The sequence below is a fragment of the Protopterus annectens genome, chromosome 9.part0 (genome assembly GCF_019279795.1).
Source record: "Protopterus annectens isolate FY-2018-M chromosome 9.part0, PAN1.0, whole genome shotgun sequence".
NCBI lineage: Eukaryota > Metazoa > Chordata > Ceratodontiformes > Protopteridae > Protopterus > Protopterus annectens.
Window position 1 is genome coordinate 1,356,768,440 of NC_056743.1, and position 26,928 is coordinate 1,356,795,367.

The window sequence follows — 26,928 nt, forward strand, 5'->3', positions numbered from 1 at the left end:
GATGTGATTTTAAGAGGCTACAAATTCCATTTTCATACTTTGCCAAGGCCAAGCGGATGGCCAGACTTTCCAAAACATCAATGGACGGAGGCCTTAAACCAGGTGGAGGCTCTTTTGGCTATGAATGCCATAGAACTGGTACCTCTTTCAGAGATGGGAAAAGGGTTTTACTCAAGGCTCTTTATAGTCCCAAGAAAGCAAAATTCATGGAGGCCCATTCTGGATCTGTCGGTCTTGAACACCTTTCTAGAGATTCCAAAATTCAGGATGCTTACTCTACAGCAGTTACTTCCAATGCTGTCCAAAGATGCATGGATGGTGACTTTGGATTTAAAGGAGGCATATTTACACATTCCCATCAGGCAGGATCACAGAAAATACCTCAGGTTCAAGGCCGGATCGAGGCACTTTCAATTCTCTGTGCTGCCCTTTGGATTATCTACTGCGCCCAGGTTCTTCACCGAATGCCTGGCTCCAGTAGTGGCTTACTGCAGACTCAAGGGAATTCAAATTTACCCTTATCTGGACGATTGTCTAATTCAGGCAGACAGCAAGGATGTCTTACTCCAGCATCTAGACTTTGTACAAAACCTCCTCAAATTCCTGGGATTTTCTGTAAACATAAAAAAGTCAAATTTGACACCATCACAACAGATAACTTTTCTGGGTGCTCTTCTAAACACTACAACCCAGATGGCATTTCTGACATCCGAAAAACAATTACAGCTGGCATCAACTTTCAAAGCCTTGGCAACTCTAACCCATCTATCTGCAAGGAAATTCCTGCAGGCTTTGGGTTACATGGCCTCCTGCATCCTTCTCGTACCATATGCAAGACTACACATGAGGAAAATACAGTGGTACCTAAAAAGTGTATGGTCTCAGCATTACCACAGTTTGGACATACTGATTCCTGTCCTTCCTTGCCTTCAAAAGGAATTTCTTTGGTGGTCCAGGGCATGTGTTCTAAACAAAGGGAAGCCCTTCCGTCTACTTCCTGCCTCTCATATTCTAACCACGGACGCCTCGGATTATGCTTGGGGAGCCCATTTTCAGGGCAATTGTCTGCAGGGCCTTTGGACAAAGGATCAGAAGCACCTGCATATCAACTTAAAGGAAATGTTAGCCGTTCAGAAAGCTCTATTGACCTTCAGGAATCTCTTACTACCAGGACAACTACTAATACGAACAGACAACACCACAGTTATGTGGTACATAAACAAGCAAGGGGGATCTCATTCCTACCCCCTTTGCAGACTAGCCATGGATTTATGGAACACAGCTCTAGCTTGCAATCTGGATCTTCAAGCTCAGTTTCTACCAGGGAAACAAAACTTACGGCAGACAGTTTGAGCAGAAACCTTTCGGATCCACACGAGTGGATGCTGGACACCAAAATATTCAGGATGATAACAGCAGTATGGGGATGTCCTCACATAGATCTCTTTGCAACCCATCTAAATCATCAGCTGCAGAATTTTTGCACCAGGACATTCCACAGAGAGGCTTGGAAAGTGGATGCCCTGTCAGTTGGAGGAACCTCTCGGGATATGCCTTTCTGCCTCTACCTCTTCTTCCTCGAGTTTTATTGAAGATAAAACAGGACAAACCCAAGATGATAATCTTGTTGGCTCCGAATTGGCCTCGGCAGTTTTGGTATCCAACTCTAATAAACCTATGCCTGGAGCCCCCTTGGATTTTACCTCAGTCTCCGAACCTTCTGTCCCAACATCAGGGTCAGGTTCTACACTCTCATGTCAGAACTCTCAGCCTGGCAGCCTGGTTAATCCAGGGCCTTTGATTTCTTCTTTCCTACCCAAGCAGGTTATGGATGTCATTTTAGAAGCCAGACGTCCTAGCACTAGGAAATCTTATGCAGGAAAATGGAAAGATTTTGTTCCTGGATGCAGGCTCAGGATTCTGATCCTCTTCTTCCTAACATTACTTTAATTCTACTTTACTTGACAGATCTCTTACATAAGGGTCTCTCTTTCTCTTCCATTAAGATCCATGCTTCTGCTATTTCTGCTCATTATAATTCAGACTCTCCCATCTTTTCCCACCAGCTCATGAGACAGTTCCTCAGAGGAGCCAAGAACTTAAGACCTCCTAGATCTCCTCCTATTCCTGCTTGGGATCTCAATTTTGTTTTGGAAAAACTAACCTTGCCTCCTTTTGAGCCTGCCGCTTCTGCTGACATCAAGTTTTTATCTTGGAAGACAGCTATCCTATTGGCACTAACCTCTGCCAGGAGAGTTTCAGAGTTACAGGCTCTTATGGCGGTGGAACCTTATATTATTTTTCATCAAGACAGGGTATCTTTGAGGACTAATCCGACTTTCAGGCCTAAGGTGGTTTCCAGAGTGGCTTTAAATCAAACTATCCACTTGCCAACCTTTTTCCCCACTCCTCAAAATAAAGGGGAAAGGATCTTACATTCCTTGGATGTACATCGACAGCTACGTTTTTACCTGAACAGAACCAAGGACATCAGAAAATCAGAACAATTGTTTGTTTCTTATGCTTCAAGTTCCCAAGGTAAAGCCATTTCTAAACAAACCATTTCTAAATGGATTGCTCATGGAATCAGATTTTGTTATTCACACCATGGAAAGCAAATCCCAGGGAGCATACGGACTCATTCCACTAGAGCTGCTGCTACTTCTGCAGCCTTTCTCAGGGGAGTTCCTACCAAGGACATTTTGGAAGCTGCAACTTGGAGTTCAGTGCATACTTTCTCTAAGCACTACAATTTGCCTCTCTACTCTAAGTCTAGGGCAGGCTTTGCCTCTGCAGTCCTGCAGGGCCTTTTAGCCGCCCCTCCTTCTTTATGACCACCTCCCTTTCTTTCAGCTTTGGGATTCTACCCTACAGTCATGACTGCAACAGTGAAACACGATGAACATAGTACAGTTGTGTACACCTACCATAAATGTAGATGTTAGAGTGTCTTCACTGTTGCAGTCTGGGTTTCCCTCCCTCCTGTCCCCTCTTATTTTTACTTTTGTGTGGTTCCTTTTTTCACTATTCCTCTGAGGTGTATTTGCAAAGGTTTTGGGACCATTTTCATTTTGGGACTCCTGACATCTGGAGCAAGAAAAACTGGAGAAGATGGCGTCGGCTGTCAGCTTTATACTCCTGGCGCTCTGACGTCAGGGAGCAGAGTTGAACAGCCGACGCCGGACCCAGACTTTGGGATTCTGGCCGACCGAGGGCTGCTTGCCGGCAGGGGAGAACCCTACAGTCATGACTGCAACAGTGAAGACACTCGAACATCTACATTTATGGTAGGTGTACACAACTGTACCTTTCTCTACTTCCATTGATTGTTAGACAGCCCAGGCTCTCTTTCTGTGTCTGTCACATTCTCTTGTAATCCAATAAAGTTTCCACTAGGAAACTTTACAGAAGTAAGTGGAAAAGAGTTATTTGGATGCAGCAAAAGGATCTAGATCCCTTTTCAGCACTGGTTCCTAATGTTCTTGAGTTTTTGGCTACAGTTTTCAGTGAAAGTGCTAAATAATCTTCTGTTAAGGTACAACTAGCTGCCATTTCCAATTTTCATGTAGCAGTAAATATCTTGTCTTTAACATCCTCCAAACTTTGCAAAGCCTTTCTAAGGGAAACTTTTCTACTTAAATCCCCATTAAAACGATCCCCTACTCCTCAGGATTTGAACATTCTTTTACAGTCTCTAAAGCAATCCGCATTTGAACCATCAGCCAAGTATGAACTAAAACTTTTATCCTGGAAAACTTATCTTTTTAGTGGCCATTACATCCGACAGAAGAGTATCAGAATTACAGGCATTGTTATCCAAACTTCCTTATTTGATTTTTCATAAGGGTATGGTAATCTTATAGACAAACCCTTCCTAAGATGGTGTCAGAATCCAATATTAATCAAACTATCGACCTTCCAGTCTTTTTTCAAAATTTCACAAAGTATATGCTACACCTTTTGGACGTTCACAGACAATTACAGTTTTATCTACGTAGAGCCAAAAATTTGAGGAAATTATTTGTCTCTCTTGTGGAATCAGAATTAGGCAAACCAGTTTCGAAAGTGACCTTACCCAAATGATTAACTGATTGTATTATCTTTATTTATGAAAAAATGGGCCTCTGTTTACCAAAAGCACATTCCACCAGATCCATGGCAACAACTTCTGCATTTTTATTCAGATCTTCATTGGATATTTGTGCAGCCACAACTTGGGCTAATCGTCATACCTTTATTGCTCATTACAAACTGGCTCAAGTCTCTAGAAGAGCAGCCTTTGGCTCAATGGTGCTCAGGAATATCCTTCCTTAGAGTCCTGGGATTTAGATAGCTGGGGACTCTCTCGCAACAGTTGAGGAATAATTGAAAAGGATAATACCATGAATGGCTTGTGCTGTTTTCTAGTTCTGTACTTTTTTCTTTTGGGTACAGCAGCCTGTATGCAGCTATTAACATGCTTGTATAGGGATTCTGTGAACAGTTCCACTTAGGCAGCAATGTTCTCAGAGTTTATGGGGTCTTGACATTTTGCCAGTTTATCACTTAAGTAGGACATTAGCCTTAGAGTAGTTCCTGAATATTCCAAGGTTAGCTGTGGTTCCAGGTTTTATTTTCACTTCAGAGCCCATTTTGGTCTGATCTTAGAGAAGACATTCCACTAGGGGTTGTGCAGCACTCTCCCATATTAGTGCAGACCAGTTTGCAACCCTAGTCAGTGTATTGACAGTCTGGTCCAGGGAGTTTGTGTTTGCAAAATCCAGAAATCTCTGTGCCTGTATGTTTGGTGTAGTATTGCCAGTTAATAATGGAGTAATTAAAGTTGCCCATGAATATGGTATTGGGTTGGATGGTGAGTGCTCACAATAAGTCTAAAAACGTGTTATGGGTTTCCTGGCTCATAGAGGGGGAGTTATAGCTTGCAAAATAGTGGTATGGGATTTTGCTTATGGTAATTTAGGGAACGGGTTGAAGAGACCCTGAGAGGTGGAGATGTGCTTTATAGAGGAGAGGAATGAAGGTTAGCAGGACTAAGACAGAATATGTGTGTGTGAATGAGGGGGAGGACAGAGGAATGGTGAGGATGCAGGGAGTACAACTGGCAAATGTGGATGAGTTTAAATACTTAGGATCAACAGTTCAGAGTAATGGTAAGTGTGAAACAGCGGTGAAGAAGAGAGTGCAGGCAGGGTGAAGTGGGTGGAGAAGAGTATCAGTAGTGATTTGTGACAGACTGATACCAGCAAGAGTGTAAGGGAAGGTCTACAAGACGGTACTGAGACCAGCCATGTTATATGGGTTGGACGGTGGCACTGAAGAAAAGACAGAAGTCAGAGCTAGAGGTAGCAGAGTTAAAGATGTTAAGATTTGCATTGGGGGTGATGAGGATGGATAGCATTAGGAATGAGTATATTAGAGGGTCAGCTCAAGTTGGATGGTTAAAGCCAGAGAGGCGAGATTGCATTGGTTTGGACATGTGCTGAGGAGGGATGCTGGGTATATTGGGAGAAGGATGCTAGGGATGGAGCTGCCAGGTAAGAGGAAAAGAGGAAGGCCTAAGATAAGGTTTATGGATGTGGTGAGAGGACATGCAGGTGCTTGGTGTGACACAACAAGATGTAAAGGACAAGAAGAAATGGAAACAGATGATCTGCTATGGCGACCCCTAGCATGAGCAGCCAAAAGAATTACAATTTGAACTTGGAGAAGCTCAAATACATTGTTTTGTTTGACCTGCCTTGAGATATGTTTACGTTTTATGTAAGTCAGGACACCTCTGCCTTTATTCTTTGTCTGTACAGTAGCTGGTCTAAATATGTGGAAGGCATTATAGCCTTGCACTGCGGAGGTGCTGTCCATGGCTTTAAACCATGTCTCAGTAACCACACAGACTTCAGCATTTTCTGGGGTGAGGAGAGCTTGTAGGGAGTGGAGTTTTTTGTTTAGACTCCTAGTATTAATGAGCAGTAACCACTGTAGATTTGACTGAAAGAGAACATTTCTAAATGGACTTTAGCTTGTCAAAAGTTATAGCATTGTATATTGTTACAGGATGAGTAGCTGGGTAAGCATCTCATAAATCAATCTTTTTCTACTAGTCTGTAGGTGTCCCGGTTTAATTGTAGATCTTTTTTGTAACTCTGGAAAATACCTTGCCATAAATTTATTTTAGCACTATGGTTAGTATTACCCTTGTAGTATCCAATATGAATGCATCTGAACATGTCCAAGCGTGTTGCACTCCCCACTTCAGTGCCAAACACTGATGAAAAAAAAACTGCAATTCTCAGTTTTATTTCCCAAGCAGAAATAACCTATTTACATTTTGTTGCTGATAAAAACTGCCGTAATATAAATTAAAAAAAAAAATACTGTTTAAATGTATGATTTTATATTGGTTCATTTTTTGAATGATGTCTGAAGAATTTTAACAGTTCAGTAATCCGCAAATGATCTTAATGTAGATGAATCCACACTAGTGGAATAGAGAGATAAAGCCCTGACTACAATCTAAATTATCTGGATTACATTTGATGCTTGACAGCAGAGAAAGATGGGGTTGCCCATTCTGAGTTGGAAAGTGTACATTCTGGCTGGCTTATCCTGCCACCCCTCATCCGACCACTCACAAAGGGCAGGGATAGAGCCAAAGAGGTGAGATCAATGCAGGGGCAACATGAACTTAGTCACCAAACCACTGAAGATAACATTTGTCAGCTGCATGAAACAGAATGCATGAGCTGATTAGAGGGATATAGGCAGCCCTTATACTGGCGTAGGTGCCCACATCACTATCCAAGGTGAAGAGGTTAGAGCCTTGTACAGAAGTAGCTGTCATTGCCAAGACTCTTGGCAGAGCACTAAACTGCATGATGTTTGCCAAGGTGATGGCTACCTCTCACACTAGGAAATCCCTCACAGTTGTAGGGAATAAATGGTATAGGTACCAGTGGTTAGCAGGTAAAGTGGGAAAGACACTTAGGAAGAATCTTAATACAGATGTAATAAAAGCAGGTATAAGAATGGTGTTGCTACTTTTGACAACCCCAGGAATGATCATGCTGTATCAGAAAGTACAGGGGTCAGACTAGACTATGAAAACACATCATCTACAATGTCTAACACAGGTGGAATAGCTAGAGGCCTGTGTTGAGGTAGTAAAAGGAAGTCCCTGAGCCTCTTCTTAGATTCTGAATCAATGATAAAATTATCCTTTTAAGATCTTGTCTTTGTCATGTATTTTTCTGAGTGATGCTGACTGAGATGGCCTGCATTTTCATTTGTTGCAAATAAATGATGCCGAAGTACAGAGGTTCCTTTACTGGTTATATTAGTACTCCCCCAAATAATTTATTAGTTTTGTCTGCTATGACACCTGCCCTTTGAGTATGTTGAAGATTTGCATTTTAATGCCCACCACATACCTGAGTTTTGTAGCCTCTCTGTGGTCGGTAGTGATTATGTCTTTGCAGGTATCTCGGGTAGCGTACTGATAAGTATTGCTTTGTGTGTCCTGTGAGCTTGGCCCAATGTTTGTCTCTAACTTCTGCAGAAATAAAACATGTGCAACAAGATGAAGTAGTAAATTGTGAGTGGTGACTCATGCTGTTACAACATATAAACTGTTTTAGGTTCAGTAGTACAATATAATCCAGTTTAATCCCTGTTCTCTTTATGTGACAGTAATACAGTTCTCTCTCTCCTCTAGGCAAGAAGACTGTATGATGTCCTTCATGAACCATTTCTGAAATCAAAGTGAAAACAGTTACTTGAAGGTCCACAGCAGTTTGTCTTGGATGGTCAACAGTAAACCCTCTAAAAAAGCCCCGAGTGCTTCCTCTGGAGCTTGAATTTACGAATGAAGTTGATGAGTTGGGACCCTGATATCTTCCAAACTGGCATAAAGTTATGTTTGAAAAGCTGTCAGATATTCCAGCAGCACAGTATTCTGGGACTATTTACTCATTTTAAGTTATACTAGCCAGGGAGGCACAGTCTGGTTGCTTGTACAAACAGAACTTGTGGTTCAGAGAATCTGCCACAAATGAACTACTTGTATATCGTTATTAGTGTCCATTTGTGTGCCGTAAACCTTTACAAGAGTAAAGTGCTTTAAAAAGAGCAATGTTTATGTGAAATGTACAGGGGAATGCTGTTGTAATGCGTCATAGAACAATAGTCAGTCTGAGTGGGAAAGTGTAGATAACGAGTGGCAAGCATCCAGGTGGTATGGACCAGGTTTTTGGCACAGAGGACTGAAGCCTTGAGAGCAGTCCAGAAGACCAGAGTTTGATTAGTGTTTCATGTGCTTGGAGGAGGGTAGGGGAGATGGGACTAAACTGCTTCCATCAGCTCGCCCATCCATGGGTGGAGGGGAATTAGAGTGGAGCACTTGCCTAAGCACACCTCCACTTTTGAAACACTGGTGGAGACTTGTGTCATGCAGATATACTGTTTGGAAGTGGGAGGTAGAGAGAGAGCTTTGGTTGAGTCACGTGCTGTGGACAGTTTATTACAAGCCAATTACATTTCTTCCATTGGACAGGACAGACATGCATAGACAGGAGAAATAGACAGGGCATAAGATGATGATCCCTGATGGATGCTTGGATAACCTCATGATTGGTTCTTGCCCTTGAGATTAATGGGATGGAGACTAATCTTGCCCTGCAGGGAACAAACAAGCCACATCAGTTACAGGAGGATCGATGTCTGGTAGGCATTGGGGACAAAAAAAAATCCATTCACATGGTACAGCAATTAAGTGAGTCACAGCTAAAAAGCAGATCTTTATTGTAGGATTACCTCAATATTTACATCATTTAAAAGAACATAAAGTCATGTGATGCTAATGAACAAGGGATATTCAGACATTTCTGCGATACACTGCCATCTTTCCTTGTGCAAATTATTGAGCTGTCTTGAAAATATGTCTGACACAGAAAATGTTTAGCAATGTACTGTACTTAAACTTGTAGTTAGAATAAAAAGAGAAATTTATTTTTCATTTTATACAAAAACTAACTTGCTAATGGGCTATAACTTGTAGTAGCTTAACAATGAACAGTAAAGCTGAATATCAAACTAAGGGGCAAGTCAAAGAGTATTTTGAATTGGTAGCTGATAGGACTTTTATATCTGGCAGTATATAAAGTTTTCTTGGCACATAAATCTCTCTAAAATTACATCTCTGATGGCCTTTAAACACCAATGCTATTCAGTCATGCAGAAAGACTGATCTTTCTCCCTTTGTCTTTAAAATTTATTCTTTGTGATTCTGCGAGCTGTGTTTCAGCATATTCAGGAAATGAATCTGATGCCCATCCCGCAAATGAAAATGTTAGGATTGCATTTGTAACACCAGCATCCCAGATTTATTCCAAAACGTTTGACTTAGAAATCATGAATATTAAGGAGATGTGATCAAGATTAGCAACTGTTGTTTTTTTTTTTTTTTTGAAAAGGTATGAAAGTTGCCAGGAACTGGAAATATGAGCTTTGCAGACTTTTGCTTTCTGGAGAATTACTGAAGTATTACAAATCATGTATGTGTTGTTTAAGTAGATGATTGGAAGTACAGAATTCCCCATGCAGCAGGCTACCTTGTTCATCTACTTTTACTGCCCTTCACCATGTTTTGATTATCAGGACTGTCTGAGTTACTCAAGGATTTAGTCATTTCCACACAGGTTGTTCATGTGTGGTGGGGGGGGGGAGGGGTAAAGCCAAAGATGTTACCTGAGATCAAGGCTCTCAAAATGAGGTAAAAAAAATTTTGATCTGATGTATGTTGTTAATCTTTGTTTATTCATTACTCTTGGGATTAGGTTCCAACCTTGGAACCGAGCCGGCCTTTTTTTCAAGCTCGCATCAGCCACAAACCTCTCGAGCTAAAATTTTACCCATCATGCCCTTCACCCTGTTACCTCAGATCTAGTTTGCCACGATGCTGTTCAGCCGTTCCTCTCCAACTAAGTGTATATTTTGATAATTTTTTGAGTTTTTTTCTCACAGAATTCTTAGTTTGACTTTAGTAAGTCGTATCTTCCTTTTCTTTATTACCTGTACTTTTTTTGGTATTTTCTACTACCTTTGTTGGTAGTCTTTCCTCGCCCTCACTTGGGCCTTGCTACAGTGTGTGTGCCTAGTTTTTTAATATTTTGTGGATATAATGTCTGAGAAGAAAGGAAGTCCAGGTCTTAAGAGGTGTTCGGAGTGCGGACACAAACTGCCTCACTCTGACACGCATGACTTGTGTGTTTACTGTTTGGGCGTGCCTCATCTCACAGTGAAGCCGCCTGTCAGATTTGTAAAGGTTTTTCTACCAGGGCTTTGAACGAACGTAAAAATAAACTAGTACTAAAGAGTCTCCTTAAGACTTCTTTCTGTGAGGCTATTTCTGGGTCGCAGGAAACTTCTCCTCCTTTCAAACAACATAAAAGGTCTCTCTCTTCCATCATCTCCCTCTGGAGACCCTAAGGAATTGAACCATAAAAAAGGCTAAATTGTTAGTGTTATCGGTGCCAAAGGCTGCCTTGGTACCGACTCACTTGACTCTGTCTCCGATTGTCTGCTGGTCCCTCTACACCATTGCTTTTGATGCAGACTTCAGCCTTCATGGTGCAGACTACTACAGAACTGACTAGTTCAGTGCAGACTTTCTCAGTACTGATTGGTATATCGGCGCAGTCATCTTTGGCACCGACTGAAGTCTCGGTGCAGACTTCTTCGGCACCGTCCAGTTTCTCTGTGCAGACATCTTCGGCGCTGACAGTTTTCTCGGCGCAGACGCCTTCGGTGCCAACAGTTTTCTCAGTGCAGATGTCTTTGGTGCCAATGGTTTCGGTGCAGACAACTCCAATTTTGACAACACCATTCTCAGTGCAGGAATCTTCCACACTGTTGATTTTAGTGCATACCACTTCTGCGCCAGCTGTAGTGGCACAGACTATACAAACACTGCCAGTTTTATTGCAGGCATTACCTATTCAGACACCTTCTTTCGGTGGTCATACTAGCTCTTTTTTGGACAGGCCCGAATCGCCCTCAGGGCTTTCAATGAGGTCTACCAGAAGCCTTTCTGAACATGATGTGGTGCATCTTATAGACCAGCTACTTTTGGCCAGAGGAATTCCTGCCCCTTCAAAAGTGTCTCTCCCCACTGGAGTTCATCACCTTTCTCCACAGACTCCTACCTACACTTTGACCTCTGTGGAGGTTTCAAGGCATCCCTCCTCGGGCGGGCTGACCTTCCCGGCCTTGGAGAGAACACTGGCCGCTGCTTCTCGGCTGCCACTGTCTGAGACTACTACTTCCTCTGAGGGTCAGCTGTCTCAAGTCGCAACCCCCGGATTCCGGGCGCAAGAGTCTCAGGCCATTCTCCCCCCGGAGACCCTGTCCTTGTAGCCTTCCCCAGAGTCTCCCACTGAGTAAGTCCACTGCAAGACTACATGTAAGAGAAAGCACATGGACTCCACAGAAGAGTCAGTGACCGAAGACGCACATTACGATGATGGGGAGGGGTCCCCACGTTCACCTTCTGACGAGGTTTCCTTTAGTGACATCTTTGAAATTTTAAAGCAGAGAGGTGAATGGAGGTCCTATAACCCTTTCTCAGGGGAGTCTGTGTTCCTGCAGGCTTTTCGTGCCCGGCCCCCTACCTCCTGGGTTACCCCACCTGCCAATAAGCTCATCAAGCTTATCGTGCAGCATGCTTGGAAGGCACCTGACTCTGTGGAGGCCATACCTCGAAGGCCAGACAAAATCCTTTCTCCCCCAGAAGAGTGCCCCCATTGGTCAAAAGGTCTCCCAGTGGACGCCATGGTGATGGCTGCCACTACAAAAAAGGAACTGGCAGAGGAGAGCCAGGCTGTTTACCTGCCCAATAAGGATTCCCGGGCAGTGGACAGATTAGGGAAGCGAGTCTTTGCATCATCGACCTTTGCTGTTAGGTCCTTGAACTACCTGGCACATTTCACAAGGCTACAGAGAGACCTGGTGTCCGAACTCTGAGACCTTGGCAGGAGCAGTTTCTGATGAGATCTGAGACAAGGTGGCATTTCACTTGGCAACCCTAGAATCTGTTTCCAGTTCCTCAATGTGTTTGATATTACATGCTCTACTGAGGGAGCAGCGAGAGCTGCTGGTGAAGGCATAGTCATGAGACGCCATGCCTGGATGCACCTTTGTGACTTTGCGGATCCCTTCAAGGCTTCCTTCCTTAACGCCCCTATTGAGACCACTACTTTGTTTGGCTCCAAGGTAAAAGACGCATTGGCCAGATGTGAACAGGACGGTAAGACCCTAGCTGCCATGGGTTTCCATTTATCTTCTCCTCTGCGGTTCTATTATAGGAATCAGAAGAGTGGGAAAATGTGGTACAAAAATTCTCAGGACCCTTTCCGTGCCTCTCAGGCCGAGTTTTCCCCTAGAGGCAGGGGGGGGGGTTCTAATGGAAGATGCCCCTTTCTGGGCAGGGGAGGTCTGCGAAACCAGGGTTCCAGGGAATCTTTCTCTGGGCAGCCCTATCAGTGCTCCTGAGGAGCAGCCCGATTGCTTTCCTCTGGAAGCAGTCGGGGTCATTTTTTCCTTGTACCCTTCTGCCTGGCAAACCATAACCACAGATGCTTGGGTACAAAGGCTCATCACCGGAGGATACCATATTCCTTTCTTATTCACCCCCCCATTACCCAAAAGCTTACCTGACATACCACCCAGTCACAGGAAAGCCACAGCTATAGAGATAGCAGAGCTGCTTCAGAAAAGTGTCATCCAAACAGTCCCCCCAGACCAGACAGGATCCGGCTTCTATTCAAGATTCTTTTTGATGCCAAAAAGGACAGGGGACTGGAGACCAATTCTGGATCTCAACACCTTAAACAAATTCATAAAAACAGAAAAATTCCGGATGGTCACAGTTCAGTCTATACTTCCACTTTTGGAAAAAGACGATTGGATGTGCTCCATAGATCTTCAAGACGCGCACTACCACATAAAGGTGGAAAGGTGCTCAAGAAGATATCTTCATTTCCGGGCGGGAGCTAGTCATTACCAGTTTCGCGTACTGCCCTTCGGACTCTCTACAGCCCCCAGAGTGTTCAGAAAGTGCATGGCAGTAGTCACAGCTCACCTGCGGCTTCAAGGATTTTGGGTGTTTCCCTACCTAGATGACTGGCTCATTACTGTCCCAACAAGACGTCTACTGGATCAGGCCTTGACCTACACTGTAAGCACTGCACAGCAGCTCGTAATATCGATAAACTGGAAGAAGTCAAACCTTACTCTGAGTCACTCAGAGTACATTGGAGTGATTCTGGACACAATGACTTGTACAGCCTCTCTACCAGATCACAGAATTCAGAGGATCAAAGGAACAGGTGCAGGCAATGCTTTCACAAAATGTAGCCTCAGCTCGATCCATTCTTCCACTGCTGGGATCGATGGCAGTCTCCATCACCATAGTCCTTCTAGCAAGACTACACATGAGGCTTCTTCAATGGCTGCTTCTTACTCAATGCTACCCTTCCCAGCACCCCTTATCCTTTCCGATTTGAATAACCAAGATTTGCAAACAGGACCTGCTCTGGTGGATGTCAGACAACCCTCACCAGTGGTCCAGCCCCTTCAACCCTCATCAGCCCAATGCCACAGTGACCACGGATGCCTCCCTGATGGGGTGAGGGGGCTGTTTCAGGGAAAGACAGTCCAAGGCACTTGGTCACAGACGGAGGCCCATCTGCATATCAATGTCCTAGAACTGAGGGCGGTGCTATTAGCGTTGCAAGCATTCCAATCGATCCTTCCGTCAGGGACTATTGCAATTCAGTCAAACAACATGGCAGTAGTCTGGTACATCAACAAACAAGGGGGAACCAGATCATACCCATTCTGTCAAGTGGCCATGAGAATATGGCAATGGGTGATAGCCTCCAACCATTTTCTGATAGCGACGCACATTCCCGAAAGCACCAACATGATAGCGGACAAGTTGAGCAGATGTATTCTACAGCCTCATGAGTGGTCTCTCAATCCTCTAGTGGCGGCGAAGATTTTCGACCGCTGGGGCCAGCCTTGCTGCGACCTATTTGCTTCCCCATCCAATCACAAGTGCAGCAACTACTTTGCCCTGCTCCCTCCTTGGAGATGGTCACCGAGAGATGTTCTAGTCCACGACTGGCCCTCGGGTCTCCTATATGCCTATCCTCCGATACCCCTCATTCCTCTGTTCCTCAAGAAAGCATGTTGATTGAAGAGCAAAAGTGATCCTCATTGCTCTATATTGGTCTCGATATGTTTGGCTTCCCTTCCTGTGGCCTCATCTGCTAGATCGACCATGGATTCTCAGTCCAACTCCAGAGTTGATCTCTCACCCTCAGAATCTGGTTCATCCAAACCTATCCAACCTGAAACTGACAGCTTGGTTTATCCACTTCCAATGATTGCCAGGCAGCATGATCTATCTTCCCCTGTGCGTGACATCCTGATTGCCTCTCATAGATCATCCACCAGACTACTCTACCACAGCAAATGGAAGAGGTTTTCTCTCTGGCTGCAAGATAAACATATGGACCCTTTTACAGCCCCTGTTTCTATTGTGTTAGAATATTTTTCAGACCTTTTTAAATCGGGGGTAGCAGCCCCCACAGTTCATGTTCATTTGGCTGTGATTTCTAATTTTCATAATGGCTTCCAGGGCTCTTCTTAATGTCACACAGACTTTGCAAGACCTTTCTGAAGGGCATAACCCAACTAAAGCCTCCATTCAGAGAACCTGTTCAACCTTGGGATATGGCCTTAGTCCTTCAAGGGTTGACAACTTCTCCCTTTGAACCTGCATCTAAAGTATCTGTCATGGAAAACACTGTTCTTAGTTGCTATTACTTCTGCCAGATGTGTTTATTAATTACAGGCCTTGTCTATCAAACCCCCTACCTCATCTTTCACAAGGACAGAGTTTCATTAAGGACCCCTCCGATTTTCTTGCCCAAGGTCGTTTCTGAGTTATCTATCAATCAGACTTGATTTGCCAGTGTTCTTCCCTAATCATTCTAACAGAGAGGAATATTGCCTGCAGACCTTGGATGTACATAGACAAATTTGTTTTTACCTAGACAGGACTAAATTTAATAGAAAATCTGACCAGCTGTTTTTGGCCTTGTCTGAATCCAGATTAGGTTGTCCAGTTTCTAAAGTTACTTTAGCCACTTAGTTGAGAAATTGTATTACTTTCATTTATGGCAAGAATGGTATCCCTTTACCTGGCAGAGTAAAGGCCCACTCTACAAGATCAGTGTCAACTTCTGCAGCCTTCCATGTAAGGACATCTTTGAATGACATTTGTGCAGCCGCAACCTGGGCTAGGCCTCATACCTTCATTGCTCATTACAAGTTGGACTTGGCCTCCAGAGGCAGAGCTTCTTTTGGTTCTATGGTGCTCCGGAATGTCCTTCCATAGGGCCACCCAGGGAACAAGATAGCTGGGTACTCTGTCCCAAGAGTAGGGAATAAACAAAGATTAACATCAGATAATGAAGTTATGTCTTACCATAATGTTCCATCTGAGTTGTTTCATCTTCATTTATTCATTACGGCCCACCCGCCTTCCCCCTCTGAAGGTTTCTGGTGGATCTCATTTGTCCTTTCCAGTTGTTAGGTCATGTCTGACCAGAGGTAGCTTCGGCTTCATTTTTCCAACTTGGAAACTAGATCTGAGGTAACCGGGAGAAGGCCATGATGGGTAAAATCTTAGTTCGAGAGGTTTGTGGCTGACGCGAGCTTGAAAAAAAGGCTGGCTCTGTTCTGAGGTCAGTACCAAATCCCAAGAGTAATGAATAAATGAAGATGAAACAACTCAGATGGAACGTTATGGTAAGATATAACTTCCTTTTTCACATACTGCATCCTATGTGATAGGTAAATGACAATTATGGCATACAGATAAACTTGAGTGTTTTTTTTTTTTTTTAAAACAAGAGACATCTTTATTAAACCATCACGTACAACATGGGCAATCATGCATTTATATAACTAAGAGTAAACCACACCTACACAATCCTGGTTGCAAGCATTTTACATCATAAACCATACTGACACACTCCCATTTGCAAACATTATACATTACTTATAATCTACCCAGTCATTTTCAGTCAAGCATTATATAGCTCATTGAAGTCCTGCCTTCTTTTAAACCTCATTCCTCCCCATATGTATTGTTCCCACAATTCCCATTTTCGTATGTAGTTTGCTCCTACCCTTTTCTAAAGATCTCAATTCCATTTGTTTTATCTCTGTTACTATATTCTCTCATTCCTTAATAGTTGGTTTAGATTTTGATTTCCATTTTCTAGTATTTGCTGTTTTGGCAGCCACCCTAATTAGACACAGCAAGGCCTTATCTTGTCTAGATAATTACAATTCTGTATCATTGTTAATAAAAAATAATCTCCCTCATCACACCAGTCTGCCCACCCAACATCTCTGACAGTACATCCTGCAGGAAATCTGTCTGCCAACTTACTGCACTCCCAGAAAATATGTTCCCAATTACCTCTTTCTTCCCCTTCACACCTCCAACACCTGTTGTATACCTGAAGAAAAATTCTCTGGAGTCTACTTGAGGTATAAAAATATCTGTGTAAATATTTCCAAGCAAAAATTCTAAATCTTCTAGATTTTGTTGCATATTTGGGAGACATACATATATCCTGCTATTCTTTCTATGTGAATTGCTTATCCAGTCTCTCTTCCCAGTATTTTCTAATGTTCTCTGATTGATTCTTATACTTATCATGCAGTATTTTACACATTCCACTAATTATTCCTTTTTTTTAATGGCAGCTTATGTTGTAGATTACACCAAAAACTCTACAACTGCTGATCTTTCATTTGAGACCCTCTATTTCCTTCTCTTTGCCTATACTCTGATATCAATCCTTGATAGGGAAGACAATCTCTAACCTGCAGTCCAAATAAATTCTTGGTGTCCTCCCATTCTATCATCTTTCCATCTCTAGTTATTTACTCCCAATACCTTGGTTCCTTTGCCAGTTTTCTCCAATAAATTCCAGTCCTCTATTGTCTATATCCCTAATTGCAGTCATTCCTATTGGCAGAATCTTTCTCCATTCCCATGTTGGCTTAGATACTTTGTTACTTTATAGATAGAATATTCTGTTTAACTATTGTTCTCCTTAAAGCCGTGCATCCAAAATCCCATTCTCTCCTTGTTTCTTGAGCTTCCATTTCATCATGATCCCTTTCCACTCTGAATTATAGATTTCTGCTTGTGCCATGTACAGGAGCTTTAACTGTGTAACTCTGAAATACCACTTCATGTCAGACCGTCTTAATCCACCCTGTTCTACTGTAAGAATCAGCTTATCCCACTTGACTCTTGCCATATTCCCCTCCCAGATAAAGTCCTTCAGCTCTTCATTAATTGCTAGCCACAACTTCTCCTCTGGTTGTTAACAATATGCCTGACCTGTGTATAAGACTAATGGGACTAAAGACATTTTAACTGCTTGTATGTTACTATCCATATCCATATAATAAACCTTCCATTTTCTCAGTTTTTGTATTCTCTTTTGTTTAGTCTCTTCCCATATATCCTTAGCAGCCACACCAGAATAATTTTTAATCCATACTCCTAAGTACTTCATTCTGTCATGTCCCCATAAATATGGATATTGCTGAACCAGTTCATATGTGGATACCTAATTTACCGCTATTGCCTTTGTTTTAGCTTCATTCATTTTGTATCTCGAAAAGATCTGAAACTGTCTCAAAATGTGCCACAACACTGTAATGTCTCTCTCTCTGGTTTTGTCGGATGTAAAATAATATCATCTGCAAATAGATGCAGCTTTCCTTGACTACCATACCAATTATATCCTTGAATTTCTGAGACCCTTTTTTCTTTGCCAGTGGTTCTAAATGTGATGCAAATAACAAAGGGGGAAGAGGACACCCCTGCCTGGTTCCTCTGCTCAAGCAGAAATTATCAGAAAGGACCCCTCCCACTTTAATTTTCACCTCTGATCCTTCATATATCCTAATCAACCTTAGATTATTTTTCAGGAAATGCAAATACTTCCATTGCCCTGTTCATAAAGTCCCAACTTACTCCGCAAATGCTTTCTCTGCATCAAGACCTACCAAGAAAGGTATTTTCTTACATTCTACTTCCCTCTGGATCATCAGTGTTCTGTTAATGTTGTCAAATGTTTACCTCCCCTCCACAAAACCGCATTGATCCATATCTATTAATTTTGGTATTACTTTTGCCATTCTATTAGCCATTGTGACGTGAATACTTAATAATTCTGGTTTAGAATTGAAATGGACCTGTAGGAACCTTGATCTGATGGATCTTTACCCTCTTTATGTATTACAGCTACTACTGCTTTCTTCCAGGATGCTGGTACTTCTTCTCCTCTTAAAATACTGTTAAACAAAACCTTCCAGATCTTTATCAGTTTTTTTACTCTTCGCTTCCAAGCTTCCACAGGAATACCATCTATTCCTAGAGACTTTCCTGTAGATTGGTTAAACATAATTTTTATCTCATTTCCTTCTATCTTAACCTTTAGTAATTGAGCCTCTTCTACCTCTAACCTTGGCATATTTAATTCTTCCATAAACATTGCCATTTATATCTTTTCTTGATTTTCATATTTCTCTGCTTTATACACTTTCCAAAATATTTCTAATACCTCTACATAGGATCTCTTGTTACCTTCCTTTGTTATAGGTTCCCTAAGCTTGACAACAGCCCTTTCTACTTTCTGTTGCCTGAGTTGTTGTGCTAAATGTTTTTGTGCTCTAGTGTTATCAAAAAACAGTTACTTAACAGCAATTTATCTAAACTCGTGTATATTATCAAAGTAATCCCTTATTTACTGATAAGCATTCTGCAGCTGATCCTCCTGTTGTTTTATGAGAATCCCCCTATTCTTCAATACTTTAATATTTGTCAGTCCCTCTAAATTATTCTTGTTACTTCTTAACCATAGCTCCCTTTCATTTCCACCCTATTTTTAAACTCCAAATTAATTTTATCCCACTCCCTAGTTATATTTTCTGAAGTAATCTCTATCCTCTCAAATAGCTCCTGAATAATCTGCACAACCTATTCCTTCAATTACTCTCTTTCCACCTAGTAGGTGGGAAAGAGCCAGTGTCTCATTTTTTATTTCATTACCCTGTGTCTTTATTTCAGTTGGCGCATGATCTGAAATAGTTATTAGGTGCATATCAAGACTCCTGTGAAATGTAAATTCTGTCTAGCCTAGCCTTTTTTCATAGTTTGGGGAATGATATATAAATTCACTCCAAATTCCTATTACTGAATACACATCTTCCATGCCAAATATTTTCATAAATGTCTTCAAAAATCTACCCCCCTTTGTTGTACTTTCCTTCTGGGCCCCGGACACATCTTCACTGCTGCAATTGAAATCCCAGTCCCCACCTATAAGTAATATTCCTTGCTGAAAACTGATTATTCCTCCCAGAATTTTCTTAATCTCTATTATAGCAGCTTTAGGTGGAATATAAATACATGCCAGTGTAATCCTCCTCCTTTGCCAGTAGCCCCGTAGCACTATAAATTTGCCATTATTATCTTTTTTAAGCCTCTTATATCACTATTGGAGCTCATCTTGTAATTAACATAAGTACTCATCTTTTCTTTTGTCCCAAATATTCCTCTGAATAACCATCCTGAAAATCTTTATCAAATTCACATGTTCAGTTTTTTTTCCAATTCTCTCCTGTAACACAGCTATTTGCACTCTATATTTTTAATAATGTAGTTCACTATTCTTTCCTTTTTTATCTGTGAGACTAGTGACATTTAAATACATTAAGCATCATTGCATTAAAAAGTTAGTATTCCCACCTTTTATGTATAAAAGCTTTTTTTGTTGCTGTTAAATGTCTAGTTCGAGCTTTTGTGTTTGATGCATACACTGTCTGGTAGGTTGAACTTTTATATAGTTGTTTCTTGATATATCCATTTGAGCCTATGCCACATGTTACAAAACGTTTTGTTTTATTGAAAGCCCTCAAAAAAAAACTCCTAAAATCTGTTAATTTAAATGCACAAAACTATGTACATCTGTAGATATTGAAATTTTACCCTCCTAATAGGAACAAATGTCCGAAACTGAAAGCCATACTCCGCCTTGAGTTAACCTAAAAGAATAATTATCCATGCTAATACGCATGGTGCAGTCTGTGTTTCTAAGTGCTGACTGGTTCTATTTTATCTCTGTAGCTCTCCCAGCTGGGAAAACCCTTGAATGCTGTCAGACATCGTCTCCTAGCCAGTTTCTCCCCCCCCCCCCCAGCCAGTCATGCTCTACCAGACCGTAACCAAATTCTCTTTATCAGATTGTCTTCATGGAGACATGAGAACCAGACAGCCAATTTCTCATTATCGGATTGCGTCCATGGACACATGAATCAGTTTCTCTTTATCAGATTGTTTCCATGGAAACAGGAGGGCCAGATACAAAATTGTTACTAACCATATATTCATTTGCTAGAAAAAAAAAACTCCCTAGTATTCAATATTCTTTTCATTTACTTGCTTTCTCTTAAAATTTGTTACTAAATCAAAGATCCTTAATCTAGTCATTCCCCCATGCAAGAATTAAACAAACACATTAGTTTTTTCTATTGTCATGCTCTTTTAAATGGGCTTTTTTTCATTGCATTGCTTACATTTCTTAAAAAACTGAACAAGAAGAAAGAGAGAATGGAGAAAGAAAGGAAAAAAAAGCAGCACCTATTTACAGTCCCCATTATAGTCCCCAAAATAACTGAGAAAACTTTATAGCATGCAAAGAAAACCACACACCACAAAAAATAGTACTATCAAGAAAAACATGTCTTCTTTACTTAGTTAACTTTCTCCCCACTTCACTTCCGCAAAGCATTTTCCAAACATCAATGACATGAAGTAGGGCATATGCTTTAGTGTCCCCCACAAGTCCAACAAATTCTGAAAAAGTCCAATATTTCCAAATTTTCTTGTTCTATTATAATTCACAAGTGCAACTATTGCATTGTAATCCTACATTGTTACTGGCTTTATTACTGTTCATCTCTATCTCCCAAATCCTGTCTCTGCTTCATTACTCTCGATTCTTCTAGTCAACTCTCGTGCTCCCTTCCTTCTCTCCAACATTTTCCATTGAAACAGTGGAAAAACTTGTGCTCCCTTCCTTTTCTCCAAACACTTTCCATTGAAACATTGGAAAAGGTTTCACAAGTACAGTCTCTATTTGGTCTTTATTACCAGAGGAACAAGAAGCAGAATCTCCTTCCATTTCACAGCTCATTTCTGTTGGACAAATGTTTGTATTTCCTCCTTAGCATGTACTTCAAAAAATGATTTTGTCCCTCCAGGGAAAAATACCTTGCTGAGTACAGCAGTTTAAATCTCGCACATGCTTCTCAACATTCCCTGAATAGTGGAATGAATTTACTCTTCTTCTGCCTGGTGTACAAGCATCATTTTCCACAAACACACTACCGCTTCCCACTTTTAGTATTTTGTCCTTCTGCCACAATCAACTCCTCCTGCTGATAGGATTGCATCTTTACTATTAAAGATCTAGGTTGTTTTCTCATAGCCAGGTTTGGAGCATACACGTGCCGTTTCAACTAACAGCTTCGGCTGTGGAATACCAGTCCAGTTGCTTATTTGTGCTTTGATAAAATCAATACATTCTGTTCCTTCCAGCTAAAAATATCAGGTTTTCCCTGCATGCTCTGTCCTCTAATTCTACTATTTTTTGAAACATCTCATGCTGAACAGTGTCCTATTCAGCCAGCCTTTTCTTCATTTCAGCCTGCTTTTTTACAGCTTTATCAGCTCATCTGAATATCTATTTAAAGCTTCTTCCATTTTTCCAGCCTTTTGTTGTTTGTGTTGATATACTCCATCAGTGTTCTGTTTATTTTAATGAGGTCTGTGTGCAGTTGTCTTATATCTACCTGTAGGTTACTGGAAGTCATGCGTAGAGGTTGCATTGCCTTTTGCTGAATAGCTGCAGAATATTCCCATCAGAGTTTCTTCTTCACTTTTTGTAGCTGATTTTTTTTCCAGGTGCTTTTTTTTCCTTGGCATCCAGGCAGTACACTTACTAGCCAGTTACTGAAATGTACCCATAAACACACAAGTCTACATGCCTTCTCCATTGAGTTTCTGTTTTCACACTGGGAAAGCTACAGTTAAGCTGTTACTCAGTGTGCAGTCATCTTGGAAGTTGGATAAACATGACTGTTGTTTTCCTGCCTAAGAGTAAAAGCTATAGTGTTGCATCATCTGACAAACCTGTTAGCAGCTGTCTTAAATCCATAATTAAGATGATCCTTTTGACCAGTCAGCTGACATGAAAATTGTGATAAAATTATGTTTGGCCTATAGCAGAGGTTGCAGTGAGAAACCACAGCACAGCTTGTAGCCAAGACCCAGTGTGGAGAATGTTTACGGCTTTTCTGAGCTGTGTTGGCCTTCCTGGTCTGTAAATGAGCTGACCCTGATGACAGAACAAGGTACAAAGTAAGTGTTCTGTTAAAAGAGAGCACATTGTCTTACTTTCTCATATCCCCTCACAATTTTGAACATACTAAATCAAGTTTCTAAAAATCTGTGGTACAGCTGTAGTGAAATCATCAGGCTTAATCCTGAGGCTGAGGATCAGTCTGCTTTCATAGCTGTTTATACACTGATACTTGGGTGTCTACTAGTAGTTTTGTAATTCAGGTCAGTGTTTCTTATAGACATGGTATTTCTGGATTCTTAATCCTGTCTTCATTGTAGTATCAGCAGTTGAAATTCTTTCATTCCTTCCTTGAGGGCTCTCAACTGGAAAGCATTCTTTTCTCTACAAGCACAGATAATGAAAAGCAGTTAGCCAGTCCACTGATATCAGAAATTAATCTATAAGATGACAAGCTGCCTTTCTATTGGTGAAGGATCAGGGCAGAGGCCACACTTCCATTTTTGTCTAGTGGTGACTGGTAGAATGTTTTACCTATAGCAGTGGAGGAGAAGTAAGACATATAGTGGAACTTATGGTATTACTGTGGCTTAAAAATAAACCGGAAAACCGATGATGGGTAATATCATCATTGAAGTTCCACTTGTGCCTCTCGGTACAGATTTTCATCATAATATTCACTGTTGCAATAGTGACTCATTCCTGAGATTTCTCCTGCAAAATCCTAATGGCAGGCCTAACGTGTTGAGTTTTTAACCCTTCCATCTCTTGGCCCGTCAGTCTCCTTCCCATACAACTAACAGGATGACAGTTGTATAAAGGGATGTCAGACAGTGCCATCTTCAAATCATTCTTGAAGCAGTTTGAGGTCAGCCTAAGCCTTTGGTTACATTATCAGTTCTTTAGTTTGGCATACTTCTGGAAATCCAAATAAGTATGCTATTAGAGAGCAGGAGGGAAAAAAACATTCTTTCTGTTGTGTATTTTTGCCATTGTCAATTGAAGATGACTGTTTCTAACATTAATAATTGTATTAGATGTGCAAACCTGATCCCCCCCCCCTAAAGAATTCCACTGGTTGTCTTTTTTGCTTGGGTCCAGAGCATAAAATATCTCTCTGCCCCCTGGAAGTGTTGTTTAACCAAAGGGCCTTAAAGTGCATACTGGTCTATGAAGAGGGTTCACATCTGGTCGTTTGTTTGCAATGTCACATACTAGCTTGTCCTTTGACCGCCCACATAACAAAAATAAAATATATAATGGCATTACATTAGGGCACTGGAGTATGCTGACCAAATATCTTTCATTTCTTACCTGTAGTCTGACATTGAGAACATCTTATTTTATGCTTCACTCCCAGAAGGCATCTCATTTTGGGATATTCTTTACAGAATGAAGGAGACATTTAAAATGAGAGGCCTAGATGAAGTGCAGGAATTTTCTGGACCTGCCTGAATCCAAACCTTTGGTCATTCATCCTGTCTTATAAATCCTGAAATCTTAACATCTGATTACCTATCATCAGTTTTCCTGTTTATTTTTATGTCACAGGTACTATTGTGCATCCTTGTAGCTAGATACCCACAGCCCTGCTCTTAAGAAGATTGTTTCTATAGATCCCATGACTCTTACAAGCAGCTGTATAAGATTCCTGTGGATGACCCAGCAATAGTGTCCTTGGATTCTAGCAAGGGATCAAATCTGGCTGCATCCAGGAACCCTGTTCCTAGTAACAGGGAAAGCAGAATCCTTTACCATGTTGGTGAAAAAGACTTGCACCTCAGCTGCCCTGCCTGTCAAGTTTTTATACTGCTAGTCTCACGTGGTAAGATTTCAAGAATCCCTCATTAACTATCTAAGACAAAAGACAGAGGGGGATAGAGGTTAAAGGCCTAAAGAGGGAGATGCTTGACTTCTGCAACCTCAGTTTCCAGGTTGCCTCACACTCCATGAAATCTGGCTGTGTTTGCAGTGGATGCCACATGCAGGGGAGCTGCTTATAGGGTCTGTGGTTAGGAGCCATGTCTGGTTGTGTACTCACTTCCTGCCAAAGCAGGTAAACACAAAAATCCTGGATTCCCCCCAAGGAACAAGGAGCTGCCCTGTGGATCCCTTGCAGAGAAGGTGTTTAACAAAGTGAAGGGAAAGGGGGAAAAACGTAATATGCCAAGATGCAGTAGAAATTGCTCCAATAAAAGCTGACATTACTACTCAAACAAGGGCAAGAACAAACAATGAAAAGGTATGAAGAGCCATTACAGGGAAAGTGGTGGTAGGCTGACCGAGGGAACCTTGACTCCCTCAGAGCCACAACAGTCTGAGGGAACAGTAATGACTCAGCAAATCTAGCCCATTTCTCCACCCCAAGCCACCTCAGCCAACCCCCACCTTCTTCTACTTCCTTATCCCATCTTCTTCCCTTTAAAGTAGGCGACAGAGTGGCCTTCTTTGGGGGAACAATGGGAGGCCATTATCTAGATACTAAAACGGGTACCAACTGCATTTCTAAAGAAAACTAACATTATAGGCAATTCATATGCTTCCAGAGATAAGGCTCACCTCATTCTGCCTCTGCTAAAAGATGTGTTATCCTCGGGAGGCATAGAGACAGTATCAGAAAAAAGGACTAGATTTTATGATGTACTGTCCTCTGCACCAAGAAACAAAAAAATTAGTGGCCCATCTTGGATCTTTCGAGATTAAACAGTTCCTGAAAATTTCAAAATGTTAACCTTGCAGAGCCCTCCACCTGTTCATAGGTTGGTACTAGGCTATTGGCCCTAGGGCATATACATGCCTAGCCATAACACTTCCTTGGCTATTCCTTCCCACAGTATTTACTTCACTGCACTCCCCAGTACTCATTTCACTGGCTTATGTAGTGATGCTGGACTTGACATATGTCTAGATCCGACCCTCAGTTTTGGAGTCTGTGGATCCGAGAGTTCTCGGGGCCGGGGGGGGGTCGGCGCCGACAGTACCTAGATGTCAGCCATTCCCTTGAGCATGTTGGATCTGACTGAGTCGGATCCGAGCTCTTGAAGGCGTAGCCTCAGCGTTGGATCCAAGGGGGTTCTGTTGGCTCCGAGTTTGTTGGAGCTCATTCTCCCCCTAGGTATCTCGGCTCCTGTAAGCTCAGCTCAGGCATCCCATCGGAGTCGGGGGGAGCGGCTCCATTAGTTGTTCCCCAGGATGTCCGCTCTCCTTCGGCATTTGACGTGGTGGAGAGGGTCCTCTTGGGTGGGGCGAGATCCCTGACCATATCCTCTTCGGAATCCACCCCAACTCCCTCAGTTCTGGGTACGGCGCCGATCTTCCTGTCATCTCAGGGACAGCCCATGCTTGCTTTGCCTCAGGGAGCACCCACTAGGGAGCAGCCAGAAGTATGCGAGTCCCCCTCAGAGAGTTCCACTGAGGAGGTTCCTTACCAACGAACATGTAAAAGGAGGCACTTGAACCTCTCCAGAGTTCCTCACTGACTACACTGGCTTGGAGGAAGGGGAAGGTTCCCCCAGGTCACCCCCGAAGATGTCTCCTTTGGAGACATCATAGAACTCCTACGCCAAAGGGGGGGGGGTGGTCCACCGAAAAACCAACCCAGGATGAGTCAATGTTCCTGGAGGCATTCAGCATGGGCCCATCTACCTCTCCTGGGTGTCCCCCCCTGCAGATCCACTGGTGGACCTTATCACCTCTAGGGCATGGAAGGAGCCAGACACCCTGGAGCTAATCCCGAAATGGCCAGACAAAATTCTTAGCCCCCCACTGGACATATCCAGTTGGAGTAAGGGGTCCCCTGTAGACGCTATGGTGGTGGCAGCCACCACCAAGAAAGAGCTTGCACAGGAGAGCTCTATGGTCCATCCTTCTGACTGGGAGTCGTAGACGCTGGATCATCTGGGGAAGCGAGTCTATGCTTCAGATACCTTTACCATAAGGGTGCTGAACTGTATGGCGCATGTCATCTGACTACAGCAGGACTTAGTCAAGGAGGTCGCTGGGTTGCCCCAGAGCCCACGTTGGCAGAGGGCAAGAAAATGCTCTCTGCATGCATGGCCACTCTGAAAGTGGTTGCAAATAATTCCATGCGTCTCCTTTCCCATGCCATGGAAGGAGTCTCCAGGGCGGCCGGGTCCGGCTTTGCCTCCAGCTATGCCAATTTTCGGAATGCTTTAAGGCGTCCTTTGTAAATGCCCCCTATGATGGCTCTTCCCTGATTGGGAAGTCCATATGTGAGACTCTAGTCCAGAGTGAGAATGATGGGAAGACACTGTCATTGGGATCCGCTTGTCCACCCCTCAGAGATCATTCTCAAGGAATCGAGGGGCAAAGAAGATGTGGTTCCGGAAATCTCAGTTCTCCCGGGAAACTCGGGACTCTTCTTCTCCCAGAGGCAGACGGGGTTATGACAAAC

At 42.4% G+C, this 26,928-nt stretch overlaps 1 protein-coding gene across 4 annotated transcripts in view; it reads left to right on the forward strand.

The window, feature by feature from the left end:
* The window catches only part of ERCC1 (ERCC excision repair 1, endonuclease non-catalytic subunit), a 1,099,273-nt gene extending 1,090,266 nt beyond the window's left edge, over nucleotides 1-9,007 (forward strand). For all 4 annotated transcript variants that reach the window (XM_044084339.1, XM_044084340.1, XM_044084337.1 and 1 more), the window contains one exon: nucleotides 7,709-9,007. In XM_044084339.1, coding sequence (XP_043940274.1) covers nucleotides 7,709-7,759 — 51 coding nt within the window. In that variant the 3' untranslated portion in view covers nucleotides 7,760-9,007. The remainder of the gene's footprint in view (nucleotides 1-7,708) is intronic.
* The last annotated feature ends 17,921 nt before the right edge of the window (nucleotides 9,008-26,928 follow it).